This window comes from Amblyomma americanum, chromosome 7 (assembly GCF_052857255.1).
Source record: "Amblyomma americanum isolate KBUSLIRL-KWMA chromosome 7, ASM5285725v1, whole genome shotgun sequence".
Classification (NCBI taxonomy): Eukaryota; Metazoa; Arthropoda; class Arachnida; order Ixodida; family Ixodidae; genus Amblyomma; species Amblyomma americanum.
The window spans coordinates 138366173-138380618 of NC_135503.1; the positions used below are offsets into that span (position 1 = coordinate 138366173).

General features: G+C 46.6%; 1 protein-coding gene across 4 annotated transcripts in view; it reads right to left on the reverse strand.

Moving 5' to 3' along the window:
• Positions 1 to 8602: 8602 nt before the first annotated feature.
• Positions 8603 to 14446, reverse strand: part of LOC144096613 (WD repeat and coiled-coil-containing protein-like) — a 45054-nt gene continuing 39210 nt past the window's right edge. For 2 of the 4 annotated variants that reach the window (XM_077629429.1, XM_077629427.1), the window contains 2 exons: positions 14112 to 14331; positions 8603 to 13101 (listed from right to left, as the gene is read on the reverse strand). In XM_077629429.1, the coding sequence (XP_077485555.1) occupies positions 12556 to 13101; positions 14112 to 14331 (766 nt within the window). In that variant the 3' untranslated portion in view covers positions 8603 to 12555. Of the gene's footprint in view, positions 13102 to 14099; positions 14332 to 14446 lie in introns of all 4 variants that reach the window. The other 2 variants (XM_077629426.1, XM_077629428.1) reach the window with 2 other exon arrangements.

The window sequence follows — 14446 nt, forward strand, 5'->3', positions numbered from 1 at the left end:
TCATACTGGGCCAGACGAGGTAAATTTTTATGTTGGCAGCTGCGACAATGAAGGGAGCTATAAAGAAATGAGGAGATACTGGTAAGGTCGTACTGAAATATTTTTCCTGTTCAGCAGTTTCACACAAGGAGATTTGTTTTTTCCTAAGCCCTTTGTTTTCTGCCTTTAAAGCTCATCTTAGGTGCCTAAGTTTCGTGGCCGAATAAAGTCCTGTACCATGCACTACTACTAAATCACTGAACCCATTGCTCCACCAATCAGTAACCAACTGGTAAGTCAATACACCATAAGGACAAGAAAAAGACCGCAGTTAACACAGAACAAAAAGAGTAAAAAAAAAGTCCCACGCTTCACCAGTGCGAGAGAGTTGATGGCACAGAATGCACCCTGTTTGCTTTATGAATTTTATTTTCGCTATTTGGTACTCAACGTAGGAGCAACTGTATCCCACAGGTCTGCTCTGTTACAAACATACTGAAGGACAGAAGCAGAGCACAAGTGCCGACTCTTTGTCTCGACGAGGCACAAGCCTGAAATCAAGCAGCAGATAGCACTGCTCACGAATAAAACGTCTCCCTGCTAGCACTGAGTGGTGTGGCAGAAAATTTCTAAACAGCCGATGACGTTCCACTTTTCGTACGCTCACAGTATTCATGTCCTCAGAAGCATTCTTGGCACAACGATGAGAGAGGGCGACAAAAAGTGCGCACAAAGGCTAGGCTTAGCAAACCTTCTGGAATGTCTGTAAAAGCAATTGGCTTGGCAGGTCTCTACCACTATGGGCGAAAAAAAAAATAAAATGGAGAAAAGCAAGAGAAGCACTCCCGGTGCACACTTATCTGATCACAAAACACAGGCTCTATACATGGTTGAGGGCTTTTGAAAGCTGGAATGTAAGCCATGACCTACAGGCACAGAAATGTAATCTCTAGTGTTTAATCAAGAGATAATCACCAAGGAACTGAAGCAATCAAGTGTGCGTGGAGAAAAAAAGGAGCTGTAACAGTAAATATGCTATTGATCTAACAGAACAAGCGAACAAATAATGAAAACATGTCTGGTAACACACTAGGCTCTGTAGCAAACAGCTCAACACCTCTGGTATCGCTTCACTTCAGATGCACACTGAATGCAGACAGCAGCTGAAGCCAAACTCTCAATCGAGTGCGCAACGTTAAAAAAAAACTGACAGACTAGAGAGCATCGCATCTATTGGACCTGCAAAGAAGCAAGCGTCTATGATATAGCATGGTGAAAACAGAAGTTCTTGTCGATGACGTAACCTTCGGGGACCTTTGCACAGCTTAAGTGAGCAAAGCTAAGCGGCTACGTGTCTGAAGCTCTTCTTTTCATCATTATCGAGCACTGAGGCCAGCCCAGTTGTGACCTTGATCAAACTGTGAAGCAAACGAACCAAACAATGCAAACGGGCATGCATTTTCCTATTTTCATTCATGGGCATATTTTAAGAACCATTTCTCAGTACGCGCCAAGAACAAAAAGCGATCTAATCCTTTAGATGTGTCTGCAGATACTGCTCATTTGTTTATAGGCTGCCCCAAGAAATGAAAGGCCTTGTCATGTGTAGGCATCAACCTGTGTGTTATGTATTGCCTGTGCTTTCGTCACCCTTCCTTTATGCTTTATATATACATATATTTTAGAACGTTAACAACGCATTGGTTGATGAGTGAGCGTGTGCAACATGACTGGAAAACCTTGAGAAGCAACGCATTTACACGGCACATGCTCATCTCTTTTGTCAAATCCACGTGGACCGCATATATTGGTGAAAGCCCTTCACTAAGACAAGCAGTATCATTGACAAAAGTCTATCACCGGTCCTTGGCCAGTACTACTGACTGCACAACAGCACTCTCAACCATCAGAGACTGCTGACCATTCCAACGCTACAAATGCTACACATACAGCACAGAAACTAGACATGTTAAGCAACAAAGTCATTAGGGTAAACCCGTGCGGTAACTGATTGTAGAGGGTGCCGCCTCTAGCTCACGTTAGCAACAATGTATAGATGGTATCGCCAACAGCTCACTCTCATCAGTTGTCAATAGCGCGCTGAAGAGAGTGCCCACAACGGCACACTTAAAATCAAACTGATGAAAGCTCATTTCTGCATTTGTTTGCCAGGGCTGTGCTTAATAAGCAGTGCTTGTCAAATGTCGACACCAGACAGACCTTAACGCATAAGCTCACACAACTCTTCGCTCTTGATGTAGAGGCTGAAAAAGACCCTTTTCAGCAAGGAAAGAAGAAAAAAGTCATGATGAGCAAAAAAATTTGGCAGAACATTGTTATGCTGAGCATGTGCAAAAGGAGTAACAGCCTCTTAAATGAAACACCTTGCCTATCAGTCTAGATGCACACGTCTCAACTGTTTCCTCATGTCTTGACCAACCAATCATGGATGCCATGGCTAATCATTCAGTGTAAGCTCCTTGGCAGCTGGCAACAAAAGACAGCATTGTCTTAGCTGCAATAGCGTCATTTTAGAGATGCAAGCTTGTTTCAGCATCTGCAATACAACTCCTCACCACCGTCGACACTGTTGGCACCAGGCACACCCATGTCGTGTCCCTGCCATACAGCCACAATCGAGTTAATCCTGACTGACGGTTGTGAGCGAATGTACCGCACTTCTCATTTCTGCAAGCACTGACTTCACTCACAGAAAGATGGTTGTAACAATGCACAGTCACTGGAAAACATACAAAGGTTGGAAGCTTAACCATTATGCATTCTATGCAGCACAGAACACGCTGCGGAAGTAAGAGAGTGGTGACCTACTTCGAGAACACACAGCCTGCACGAGTGCATATCCCCACCTCCACCCCCGACAGTGTGCACAATGATTGGCACCTGTTGACCACTTCGATTTATTTTGTAGCTTTGAATGGACACATAACTTGCAACGCAAGAGGAAGAGCATGTGTAATGGAAGCATTGTTTTCTATGAGAAGAGTTTTGACCAAGCAGCACTCGAGAAGCAATGTCCCATTCTGCACCAGACAACTGGACCCGCATTCCTTTGAGCACCTGTGTGCGGCACCCATTTGAGCCGCGCAGGAGGCCGCAGTGCATGCGGCACATCCCGTTCTTCGACAAATACTACCGCAAATTAACTTTTGGAAAAAGAAGCGCACATTCGAAAAGAAAAATTGACTGGCTGAGGCAAGGCACAAAGCATCGCTGCCTGCTCCTCTAGAGTAAACTAGTTCCCCATGATCGTGCTAACAAATAATGGGTACCATTTTCAAAACTCGTTAAAAAAATTGTGTGCTCCAGATGCACACATGGACTTGCTTGAAGGCTCAAAGGGCCCTTGATAACTTGCCATGAACAATACTTGTAGCAATGCAAAAGCACTAGGGCTTAAATAACTTTTTCTGACCGTGAGTCCTCACATTGTTAAAACCCTTGCTTGTCAAATTGCTGAGCTGTGGGAAAAACTTGAGCCACTTACGGGAGTAGCCATAGTAAAAAAACACATTGCGGAATGTAGAAAACAACACACATCTTTTTAGTAATATAAGAAAAACGCGAGGCTCAATGCCTCTCGTCGTTTCACCTATTATCCTCTCGTTTTCTCATCTCCTGCTGACAAGGATATATTTGCAGCAACAAAAACTGCAATCTGCTTTTTTTGCACTCTCACAGCATAATCTGCACATGAAAGAGGCAACAAAGCCAGAGCAGCACCATTAAAAAAGCTTAACTGAAATGTCCGAGAACATGCTTTTGCAACCAATAAAAATCCGAATGGCTTCAATCAGTTTCCAATTGGTTCCAGTTGTGTTTTGGCCTGTTCCAATTGGTATTTTTTAACTGCGAGGCAGAAAAATCAAAAGCAAAGCAGGGCATAAAATTTACCCACAATAATATTGAGTCCAGTACTCCTGTGCACCCATGTCTGCAAGCATGCAAGGATAAAACAGCCAGGCTGTTGAATTTGCTACACCAAAGAAGTTTATCTAGCACCTTGCCTGCATTGGGTACCTTAAACACCCTTCAATATTAGCTCCCTGCAACTGCCTTATTTTAAGCCAATGAGTATAATGAAAAACTGCTGTTAAAAATGCAGTAACATCAGGGGCTATTGTTCATTCACGCCACCATGAGGCCAGCTTGTTTAATCGGCTCGTACACACACAGATCCTCTTTTGTGCATGACAACGGGTTTCTCCTTCCCAAACACAGCCTTTCCTCAGTGCCTCTCATGAGCAGAACGAAACTTAGTAAGCAGCTATTGCCAGTCGCTTACTTCTCTTGTCTTTCTTAGCTGGTTGGCATCACTTTGGTACAGGTGTTATAAAAAGTCTGTACATGTCTATGCTTCTTTGGTTACTACTGTCTAGCTACATGTTGCAACGATAATAAGACTGCGCAATGTAAATGGTGCAAGTTAGCAACGCCCCAAGCACGGGAAAAAGTTGCCAGAGCCATGAAGTGCACAGGCGCAGAAAACCAAATGCTGGCACAGACATGCGCTAGAGGTAATGAAGAAAGAGAGCAACGGCACTGCAATGATCGAACAAAAACGAAGACCACTGTGTATACCGGCAACTTTAGTCTTTCTCTCCCAACAGTTTTTTTTGTGTGTTTTACTGAAACGGTGGACAGCATGTGAAGCATGTCTGCATGAATGCGGAGCTGCACAGCGAGTTAAAGGGACACTAAGACAACTTTATTCAAATTCTTGTTATTAGTAAAATCTGACAGTTGGGCCTTTCATGACTCTGTTGATGCCTGTTTGGCAGTAAAAGATGCTTTCATTGCCAATTAAGAGATCTAGAATTAAAATTTGAATTAAAGTTCAAATGTTTTTTTTCTCCCCTCTGCTTCAGACTCAGTTCAGGTGATCACATTAAGAATGATTGGTATGCTTTGTTGAATTTGCAAAATAGTTTTCATTGTTGTCTTATTCATGCAATAAAAATAAATTAATGGTAACAATGCAAATCTTACCGTAATATATGGGTGTGCTTGTTTTCAGTTATGTTACAAAAAGATACTGGACAACGTCATCGCAGTGTACTTTCCCTTTCTAGCTTATAAGATCACTGTTTTCTGTAAGAGTAGCCTTATTTTGTCATCAGATTGCAAACTGGTAATTCATCAATTAGGGCCACATTCAATTTATCCTCAGTGTCCCTCAAAGTTTATGTTCAACTATTTCCAGAGTTCAGCGGCTACTCTGCTCCAATCGTCAAAAGCTTTTCAGAGGCTGGAACTTGGATGCTTGTCACCCGCATCAGCAGTAGCAGTGGTAGTGAACCGAACCACCCTAAGCAAGAGCATGCTTGAACTAACACCCACAGTAGTGTCCTTTTTTGGCCGCAAGCCACCCTGTGATCTGCCTGGAAAGATGCCGCTCCATCTCTCCCATCGGAGGCAGTGTGTGTTATGTCACCCACTTTTAACTCGGATGCAGCAAAGGTCCCCGACTGCTGCCCACTCTGGATGTGATGGGAAACAGCAGTGAACACAACTGTTGTCGGCAACAACAAGATGAACAGCGTTAGACTATAAGATTGCACCACAGCACACTGAAAAGACTAGTGTTGATAATCTCAAACTTTCTTCAAGTTCTACTTAATAATCTGTGTTGTAAGAAAAGTGGGGCTGTTTTTTATTGTCCCGCAAAAGTATGTACAAAAGTCACCATTTATTATTGGTAGTGGCAACAGGAAAGTCCTTGCCTCAGATCCTCACTTTACACAGACCTCTCCGTAAAAAGCAAGACAAAATTATTCTAAAAATTTTCTTGCTTTTTTCGTCTGCAGAAACCCCGCATAACTTTACTCATGTTTTGAAGGAGGTGGAATACCTCTTTAAAATGCAGCCTATGCATATGCTCCTCTGTATAAATGGCAAGTAAGCTCAAGCCAGAAAAATCACAATCAATAAAGAAGGCCATAACAAAAGGCCAGCCAGCTTACTACAGTATATTGCCGCTTATAAGTCGACTTCGAATATAAGTCGACCCTCTAATATGCAGCTCTTGCTGAAAGTTGACTCCAAACATAACCCAACGCTTACACCACCCTTTACCGCAGGATGGCATCGCAGGGCAGGCAGCTCAAAGCAAAAAAGCGTATTGATGCAGTCGCGAGGCCAGAGACCGACGGCAAATAGAGATCAAAGCTAGTTGATGAAACGGCGCTCCTTCACGTTTTCTTAACCTGCATGCAGCCAGCTGAGTGGCGGCAAACGGAGCTGCCAACGGTCATGTAGTTTCGAATTCTGGCTCAACAAACACTACAGAGGTTACAGGAAAAGTAACCGCCAGGAGGAGCAAGGCAGGTAAACGAAGCAATTTGAATGTTCATCATGCAACCGATTTGCACACAAATTAATGATTTTTTAGACATGTAGCACCACGCATCTGCAGGAAAAGAGCACCGACACGAGGCGTGTACTATCTATGGCTCGGCTGAAACTACAGACCCCGCAAATAGGTCGACCCCCGTTTTTGGAAAAAAAAATTTGGACTTATATGCGGCAGTATACGATAAGTGAATCTCAATGTGATTCCGCTTATCTCCAAAGGGTTGTTCGACTGGCTTTAATCAACACAAGCTCAGTATAAAACAACAGGTGACTACATTGAGATTGAAGCAGAAAGCACTTAGCCTGAAGTACTTCCGCTTACCCCAACCCTTTTTTTTTTATTGTTCATTGCTCAGACGAACCTCTAAATCCAGAATGGCCTTCCTTTCTGAAGATTTGTTCACTCATACGCAAACAAATAGTAGAACAATAAATAAAACGTAATGAACAGTAGTTTGTTTTCATTAGCCAACTATTTCCAGATTTTCTCCCTTCTTTTAGGCAGTGCCATTACCAGTGCTACAGCTCAAGAGAACTGTGCTTCAAAAAACAGGGATGCAGCCAAGGGACCCCTCAGCTGAAAAAAAAAAAAGACCCAAAAGCTGGTAGCCAAGCCTGAGACTCAATGCCAGGGTGAACGTGAGTGACAGCCATAGTATGCTAGCAGGCCCAGACTGTGTCCCAGCTTAAACCCTGCTTTCCTGTAAAACAGCCTAGCACAATAAGAGAGAACAAAGCAGATCTTCACAGAGTTCTGGAGCCGCGGCGGCTTTAGAAACAACGCGAGGAACAAGAATGGCAATACTGAGAAACTTTGCTGCGTCATAGCTAGCAAACATGACTGAAGCCTATCAGATTGCACTGTACGATAGAGAAGAGAGATAAATGATGCAGGCACACCTGATCAGCTCTGGACTTTGCAAAAAGAAAGTGAAGACTAATTAGAAGTGAGTACATTACAAGAGACTTCTGAGGTGACAACTGACACCCACGGTACTTACGTCTCTCTTAATTGTGCTCAGTGTCGCAAAAGCCTGCAGCTACGGCCATGAATGCACCTCAAGTTGCCAAATTAGTACCTGGGACAGGTTGAGCCCCACTTGTACAGTGCCAGTGCATAGCAGTCTGCAAACAAATGCAATTCCATGTCTGACACAGAGCATCATAATAACTGGTGAACAGCGGCGAACACTAAAAGGCTTGTCTGCATTACTTTGGTTCATGGCTGCATGTCACAATAGAATTTAGCACAGAATGAACAGCACCCTTCTTTACAGCCACTGTCTCAGTGCATTTTAGGGCAGTTGAAGTGCCATAGAAAAATTATAGCCAAAGGCATCGAAAGTTATTTGGCGCAAACAAGAAAATAATATAGAACGAGACTTCACTTTGATTCTATGCCACGACTAGTGCAGAAGCTGCCACATCCACTCTGAATAAGTCAACAGGATCGAGTGAGTGGCCTTTGCTGCCAGACTTCCTCCCCAAAATGTGGGGAACACATTTCATACTGAGGGTGCTTTCCTGTAAAGTTTTCCTACAAAGCCGTAACAAAGCAAGCCAGAAAGTTGGTGCCCATTGAGGTGTGAATAGCCCCGAGGTGTACACAATGCATCTCGGTTCCCTTGACCCATCTCATGAAGGGCCACAGGATCAAGCCAGGATAAGTGCCTCGTACAAGGTAGGTTACCAACTCATCTAGATGCAGCACTGGTGTTGAAGATGGCACACACCTTCAACATCGTATAGACTGCAGGCATTTGCAACACTTAGCAACGTCGATTTGGTTGCACCTACACCATGCCAGAGTTAAGCCTGGTAAGCTGACAACAGCAGCATAAAAAAAAAGTGTTGCGCGTAGTCTCGTGTGAAAGTGTCACGCAGTCGAGCTTATTCTTCTGTACCTTCGCGACGCCAACCCAGAGGGCAGCAGCGGCTATGTGGGTACTGGTATCCATGCTCATGCCATCGGGACAGACCGCAGTAAGAATGACCAGCATTCGTCGGATAAAAGGAAGCTAAAAATGTGAGTGGTGCATTGCTTGCCAAAGATTCATTGACCCCAATGCTATAATAAACCAGGGCCACAGCTTCGGGCATCCACGGGTCAGTTGTTGCTGCTCTTGTCGTGGGACTCACTACACAAACATGACCTCACACAGCTACACAGAAAGATTCAACCACGCGATCACTATGCTACACAACCAATGTATAAAAAGTGTTGAGCAATCATGGCTATTTTTTTTTTTTTCACTTTCTCCCCCACAGCAACACATCGATCGCGACACGGTGGCGCATGTCCTTAACCGCGCTATATGTGTATATATATATACGTGAGTGTATATTTATATATATATATATATATATATATGTATAAAGCTGCCACTTCCTGCTTATTGTGGAACATGCCCCTGCAGCCTGCTCTAAGCCCCGTACAACTAGTGCAAAGTGAAGCACCGAGAATAAGGAGAATCGTGACATCAGAAACAAAACGTGCTCACGGACGAGACTTCCTCAACTGACGGGAAAGAACCAAGAGATGAGAATGCACTGTGGATGCTTTACTAGGTGGCTAGGAGGTACTTGTATGTGTTCACTGCAGCAGTCACAATGCACACCAGCATAAACTTGAGTCCAGAAACTACTAGCGTGTCAACGTTGCGTACGAGATTCAACATATGAGACAAGGAGGATGGGGAGCTACTGGCTCTGATCCCAATGAGAACTCAAGCAATATGCTATGCAGTGTAGCACTGCCCGCCTGGCATGCCAAGGAGGCAAATCGTCGTTTCAAATACAGTGGCTCGACCGTACGCACACAAGACCAGCTGCAAGCCACAATCGAGAATTTGACGCATGCTGCTATCTCGAGACACTGCGGCATATTCGTGTCAGCTTTGCACTCTGAAATTTAAGAACCAGAGATAGACTGTCAGCAAGTGTTGAAACAGAGTCACATCGAACGTGAAACCTTTCAGATAAGAAATTGAAAGATGAATGCAGAAACAGTGCAGAAACAGTATTAAGAAAACTAGTAACAGACAACAGCATATATTCTTGTCTGTGACTTCTTTTCCTGGTCCAGTTTTTGCACTGTTTCTGCACTTGAGTATATGCCAACTAGCTTGACTACACTGCCTCCTGCAAGACGAAAGACAAACAGCCTGAGATCTGCAGTACGAAATTGAAGGGGGGCTTCAACTAGAAGTTCAAAACAGCAACAGGAAACAACGCTGTGCAGAAGCTCCAAAACATGATGGTATGCGCAAGCTCGCAAACCTCATACTTGTCTGAAACCACTGCCACGGTAAAGAAAAGTGAGTGCACGTGCTTGCTGATGTCTTCAACTGCAGGCGGGGGTGTTTAAAGCCTCAATGAAAGGTTGCAAGCTTAATAAAAGGTGCTCTGAAACCAAAGGTCACCCGCACATTGCAGCGGAACAGCTGAAGATGCAGCTGCAGTAACTTGCCAAATGGGCAATGGAGTATATAAAGGGAAAGCATGAAGCTTCCTAGAATGCATGTCTGGGCGTGTTGGTAGTTAATGTTTCAATGAAACAGCACAGAAAGAACATAGACAAAGGGGTACAGGATGACACAAGTGAGGGCTGAAAGTCAGCACTTGTGTAGTCCTGTATCACTTCGTCCGCATCCTTTCAGCAGTGTTTCGTAGACCAAGCTTCCTGGACTTACCACAAAAAAAAAAAGATCATGCCAGCGTCATATCGTGCTAATGTATCCAACAGACGATGGGCAGGCATGGCATCCTCTGTCAGCTATGAGTAATTTCCTCAATGCTCATAAGAAACAGAACCTTGAAGAGGCAGCCTTTACAGTTGGCATGCTCATACTGAATCATTCGTGTAGCTTCCCTCACCACCCTAATAATTATAAAATAAATGAAAAATAACAACTAAAGAAGCTTTTAAGCCTCCTGTCAGCTCAAAATCTGCATTCCTGTTTGCTTGCGACTGGGGCTTGCACAAGGATGTGTGCTTGCACAAGGACAAACCAAGGAAGGAGCCGCAGGAACAACAAATGCCTGTCTGTCATGAGCATCCAGCAGCAAGACACGTCAACATCAACTATAGCTGCATCTACATTGCACATAATACTGTCCACACTTGCACGCCGAGGAGTCAGCACTGAGGCCTGCTTCTTTGAGGCGTGCCATGCACACGTCACTGGCACTGGGCAGCTCTCAACTGGAGTTGCGAACAACTGGAAAAGCTAGCGTGAGAAAACGCAGCTGCCCACTCATACTGTAATGCTCCTAGACCGTAGAGAAGCCACTTCTCTTCGCTGGCTCATGGTTGCCCTATGATGTAAGCGTACACGCGCAGTTATGAATGCATTTATAAATCCTATAAAAAAGCTGAAAGAAAATGATTCCCCTCTTTTCCTCTTCCCCATTGTTGTAATAACAGCAATACCGGCAGCTGTCATCTGTGTCTGGCAGGAACTGCTGAGCGCTTTTGCATGCCAAGACTTGCCGTCAGTGGCTGTGCGGCAATTCTGTCTGACCACCCTGCTCCCCATCTTTGGTATTTTTTTTAAAGCCGTTTTTCTCATCGTTTACCCTTCTATGTATAGTATGTACAAAGAACATGTGTCAAATAGTAGATTAAGCGACATCACATGCACCCTCGCAGCACACAGGTTGGTGGCGACAACGCTTCTGCGTACGTTTTTGGCGGACGAGCCTCAAACATGAACGCCCAGTGGTAATCGCAAGCAGCGACCGCTTGGTTCGCCTTGCGCTTCTACCCTCTATATTCCCCCCCATCCCGTGTTTCCACACCCACCCCTGCCCCAGGTTCTGTGCTTTGAAGTCAATCCAACGTGACCCGGTTTTGGAGAGGAGAAGGCAAGGCAACCCTGGGGCCTCATACTCCGAAGTATGCAGCCCAACCATTGTGCTGTGACGCGAACCCGTTTTGCTGGGGGCTTTCGCTGTCCCCCACCCCCCCCCCTGAGCGCACTGCACGCACGCACACACACATACACACAGGCACGTAAGAGAACGTCCTTTGAGAGCAGAGAAGTGGATGTGCTTTCTGGCCGCGACTTTTCCCCAGCGCCATTTTCCAAGGTCACCACAGTCTTGTCTCCTGTCCACGGAAGGGCGCTTTTGTGCAAGCAAGACTGCCTAAATGTATATTTGTGTATGCATGTGTGTATATGTACCTATCCCAACACTGAACAGTAGGTAAAAGTGTGCTGAGTTGCTTCTTGCCACAAGCATTTACCCACATCTGCAGCAGAGGCAATGGCATATCATTTCAGTGGGTTCATTGCATTGCTGTGGCCTGAGTTTTGCAGCAAAACTTTGAAAGCCCGTCTGCACAGATGTGCCACGCCTCAAGACCGACTTGTGACGGATGTCAGCCATGCTGTGAGAACGTGTGACAAACGAGCAAGAACGAAAAAATAAAAATAGGAGGCAGCTGTCACTGTTCTGTGCCGCATCCCCGACGAGTGGAAGTAGTGAGCAAAAAATGTGTTGATACATCGCTGCACTGGAATTCTTGGTGGCCTAGCTGGTGACCTGGGGACACGGTTGTGGTTTGTGCACTAAGAGGGTGCACACTCCCGTCTTTATGATTCCGTGCCCACATATGCGTTCCCCTTCAGGTCATGAAAATATTACACCCTCGTCCACAATAGTATTGCGTAGGCCTGTACAAAATAACAGCGGCATACTACTGCAAGCTGTATACAGCAGGTACGCTGCCCATGAAACACGTCACAATATTATCCACGTCAATTCAGGCGCAAAGTCACACAAGCGCATTATAAAAAAGAGCCATCCATGGCACAGGCTGGGAAGAGCACACAGCTACCCCACAAAGCTGATGGTGACATGCTCCATGGCTGTGCGTAGTGAACGGACAAGAGCCAATAGCTCCTCACTTGGGTCTGAGCATGAAGGATGCACAGTCTGCAGCCAGCCTGCAGCCACAAACTGGTGGACAGGCCAAGCGGTCTGGTCGGTGGCTGCTCAAAGACCTGTCGGCTGCTTGATGAAGTGCCACACATGGGTGCGCATCTGCTCCAGACTCAGTGACGCTCTTCAGCGTCTCCGTGCCTGGCTACGAAATGCGGACAGAGATGAACCTTCGCGTGTGTCGCGGTCGTCGCTCTCTCTCCACGCTTGAGTCTTTCGCTTCGCGGCTGGCGGAAGCCTAACGGCGGCGGTGCCAGCTCACGTGTACTTGGCGACGGCGTCGCTCCTCGCTTCCTCTGGCAGCACATGGAAGAGGACCGAGATGAGCAGACGGCGAATGGCCGACAGCTCGCCTTTGATCTCTTGCAGCTCGCGGCTCTGGCTGCGGCCCAGAGCAGCCAGGCAGCCTTCGAGGCCGGCCAGCCGCGAGGCGACTGAGCCCAGCGTGCTGGTCGCGGCCGCCGGCGCCGCGTGCTCCGCGGCGCGCGGCAGTGTGTGCGAGCCACCCGGTGCCGTCATGGGAGTGCGAGGAGTGCCGCCGCCACCGCTGCTGCCGATGTCCTGGCGCCCGTCTCCCGAGGACTTCTTGAAGAACTCCTCGTGGAAGCCCCCGCCGAGGCGGCCCAGGTCCCCATCCAGCTCCTCGAAGTTGCGCCCCACGAGCAGCTCAGACGAGGAGAGCCCGCCACCCGACAGGAGGCTCGACAGGTCCAGAAGGTCGTTGGCCGGTGGCGGGTCTTGGCTGCGGCCAGCCTCGTGGAAGTGCAATAGGCTGGTCAGGTCCTCGACGAGTGGAGTCGGGTCCTGCACATAAGGGCATGTGGTTAAGCGTGCTGTGACGAGCGGGACTGCGGGATTGTTGCGAGTGGTCATACTGGAAATGACAAATATGTATTAGCCATTTCAATAGGAAACAACACTCATCAGTCATACAAGTCAGAGCAGCCCACCACAAAAGCATTGGGCAGATCATCACTTGAAGCAAACAAGCGTGCTGCAGGGAGACAGGGAGACACAAAACCGAAAATGCTGAAGCCAGAGAGAGCCGAGGACATGAAACAACTGATCGTACAGCAGAGCACCGAGACTGAGTCTGTACGAGTGCATGTGTCTCAAATAAACTAGTTCATACCGTTTAAGTCCCAAATTAAGAAGGCAGCAAATAAAAAGCAATAATTACGCCTACATTATGCTAGCTAGAACCCAAAATGTAAAATTTTTAAGTGTTAGAAATCAGTACATTGTGAATTTGAAACAAAGGTCATTTGGTCTATTTTGTGCAGCTAGTTGGAAATGAAAGTTCAACTCGAAGGTCTCGAACCAACTCAAAGGGCCAGGGACAGCAGGCGATTTTTTATCCAATAAATGTCTTCCTATTCTTCTCACCAAAGTTGTCGGAAAATGAGAAACAAAGAGTTGTTGAATGCTGCCCATTCAGGTCCCCTTTTTGTTTCCACAGCTTCCTCACAGTGATGTCGAACATTTTGATTGGAAAGTGGTGGCCACTGAGAACACGTCAAGCTCTGTATTAAACTTTGCATGCAAGTTCCAGGTAGTAATGACCACATGGCGTTCAAGTGGAGTGTCGTGAATATGCGACACTGGGCATCACGGGGTTATCAGAGTGTTGTCTCTTCGAGGTCACCTAGAAATCATTAGACTATCCTCAAACAAGGCAGAAGTCTTGGCTAGTTGGGGATGGATTCATGATATTGGTAGAAAACAGTGCGTAATGAATGAGACATAAAAGAAAGAGGTAGACCACCGATGCCACCAGCACACGAGCCATGGGGAGCGCGCACCGAGCGTCTTGCCTGTGCCCGGTGGGCGAGATGGCTCTCGCTGGTTGCTGACGAGGACGGTCGCGGTGGGGGCGCAGCTGATGATGCCTGCAGGTGGCTCTTGAGGTCCCCCAGCAGGCCCCGGGGCCAGGTCATGGTGGCTGCGGGGTCACACCGGTTCAGCTCCCCTGCCCCGGCCAGCAGGTGGCTTGAGCTGGCCGTCGACGCTGGACCCTGCGGGGTCTTGCTGTACCTGCAGCCGGTAACATGGGCATTCTGTTGCCAATTCTGCAGTCTCTACACACTGAGGGGTGGTGAGGCACTTCAGAGCACCTGACCAAAACTAACCAATCTAACCAACCTAACCA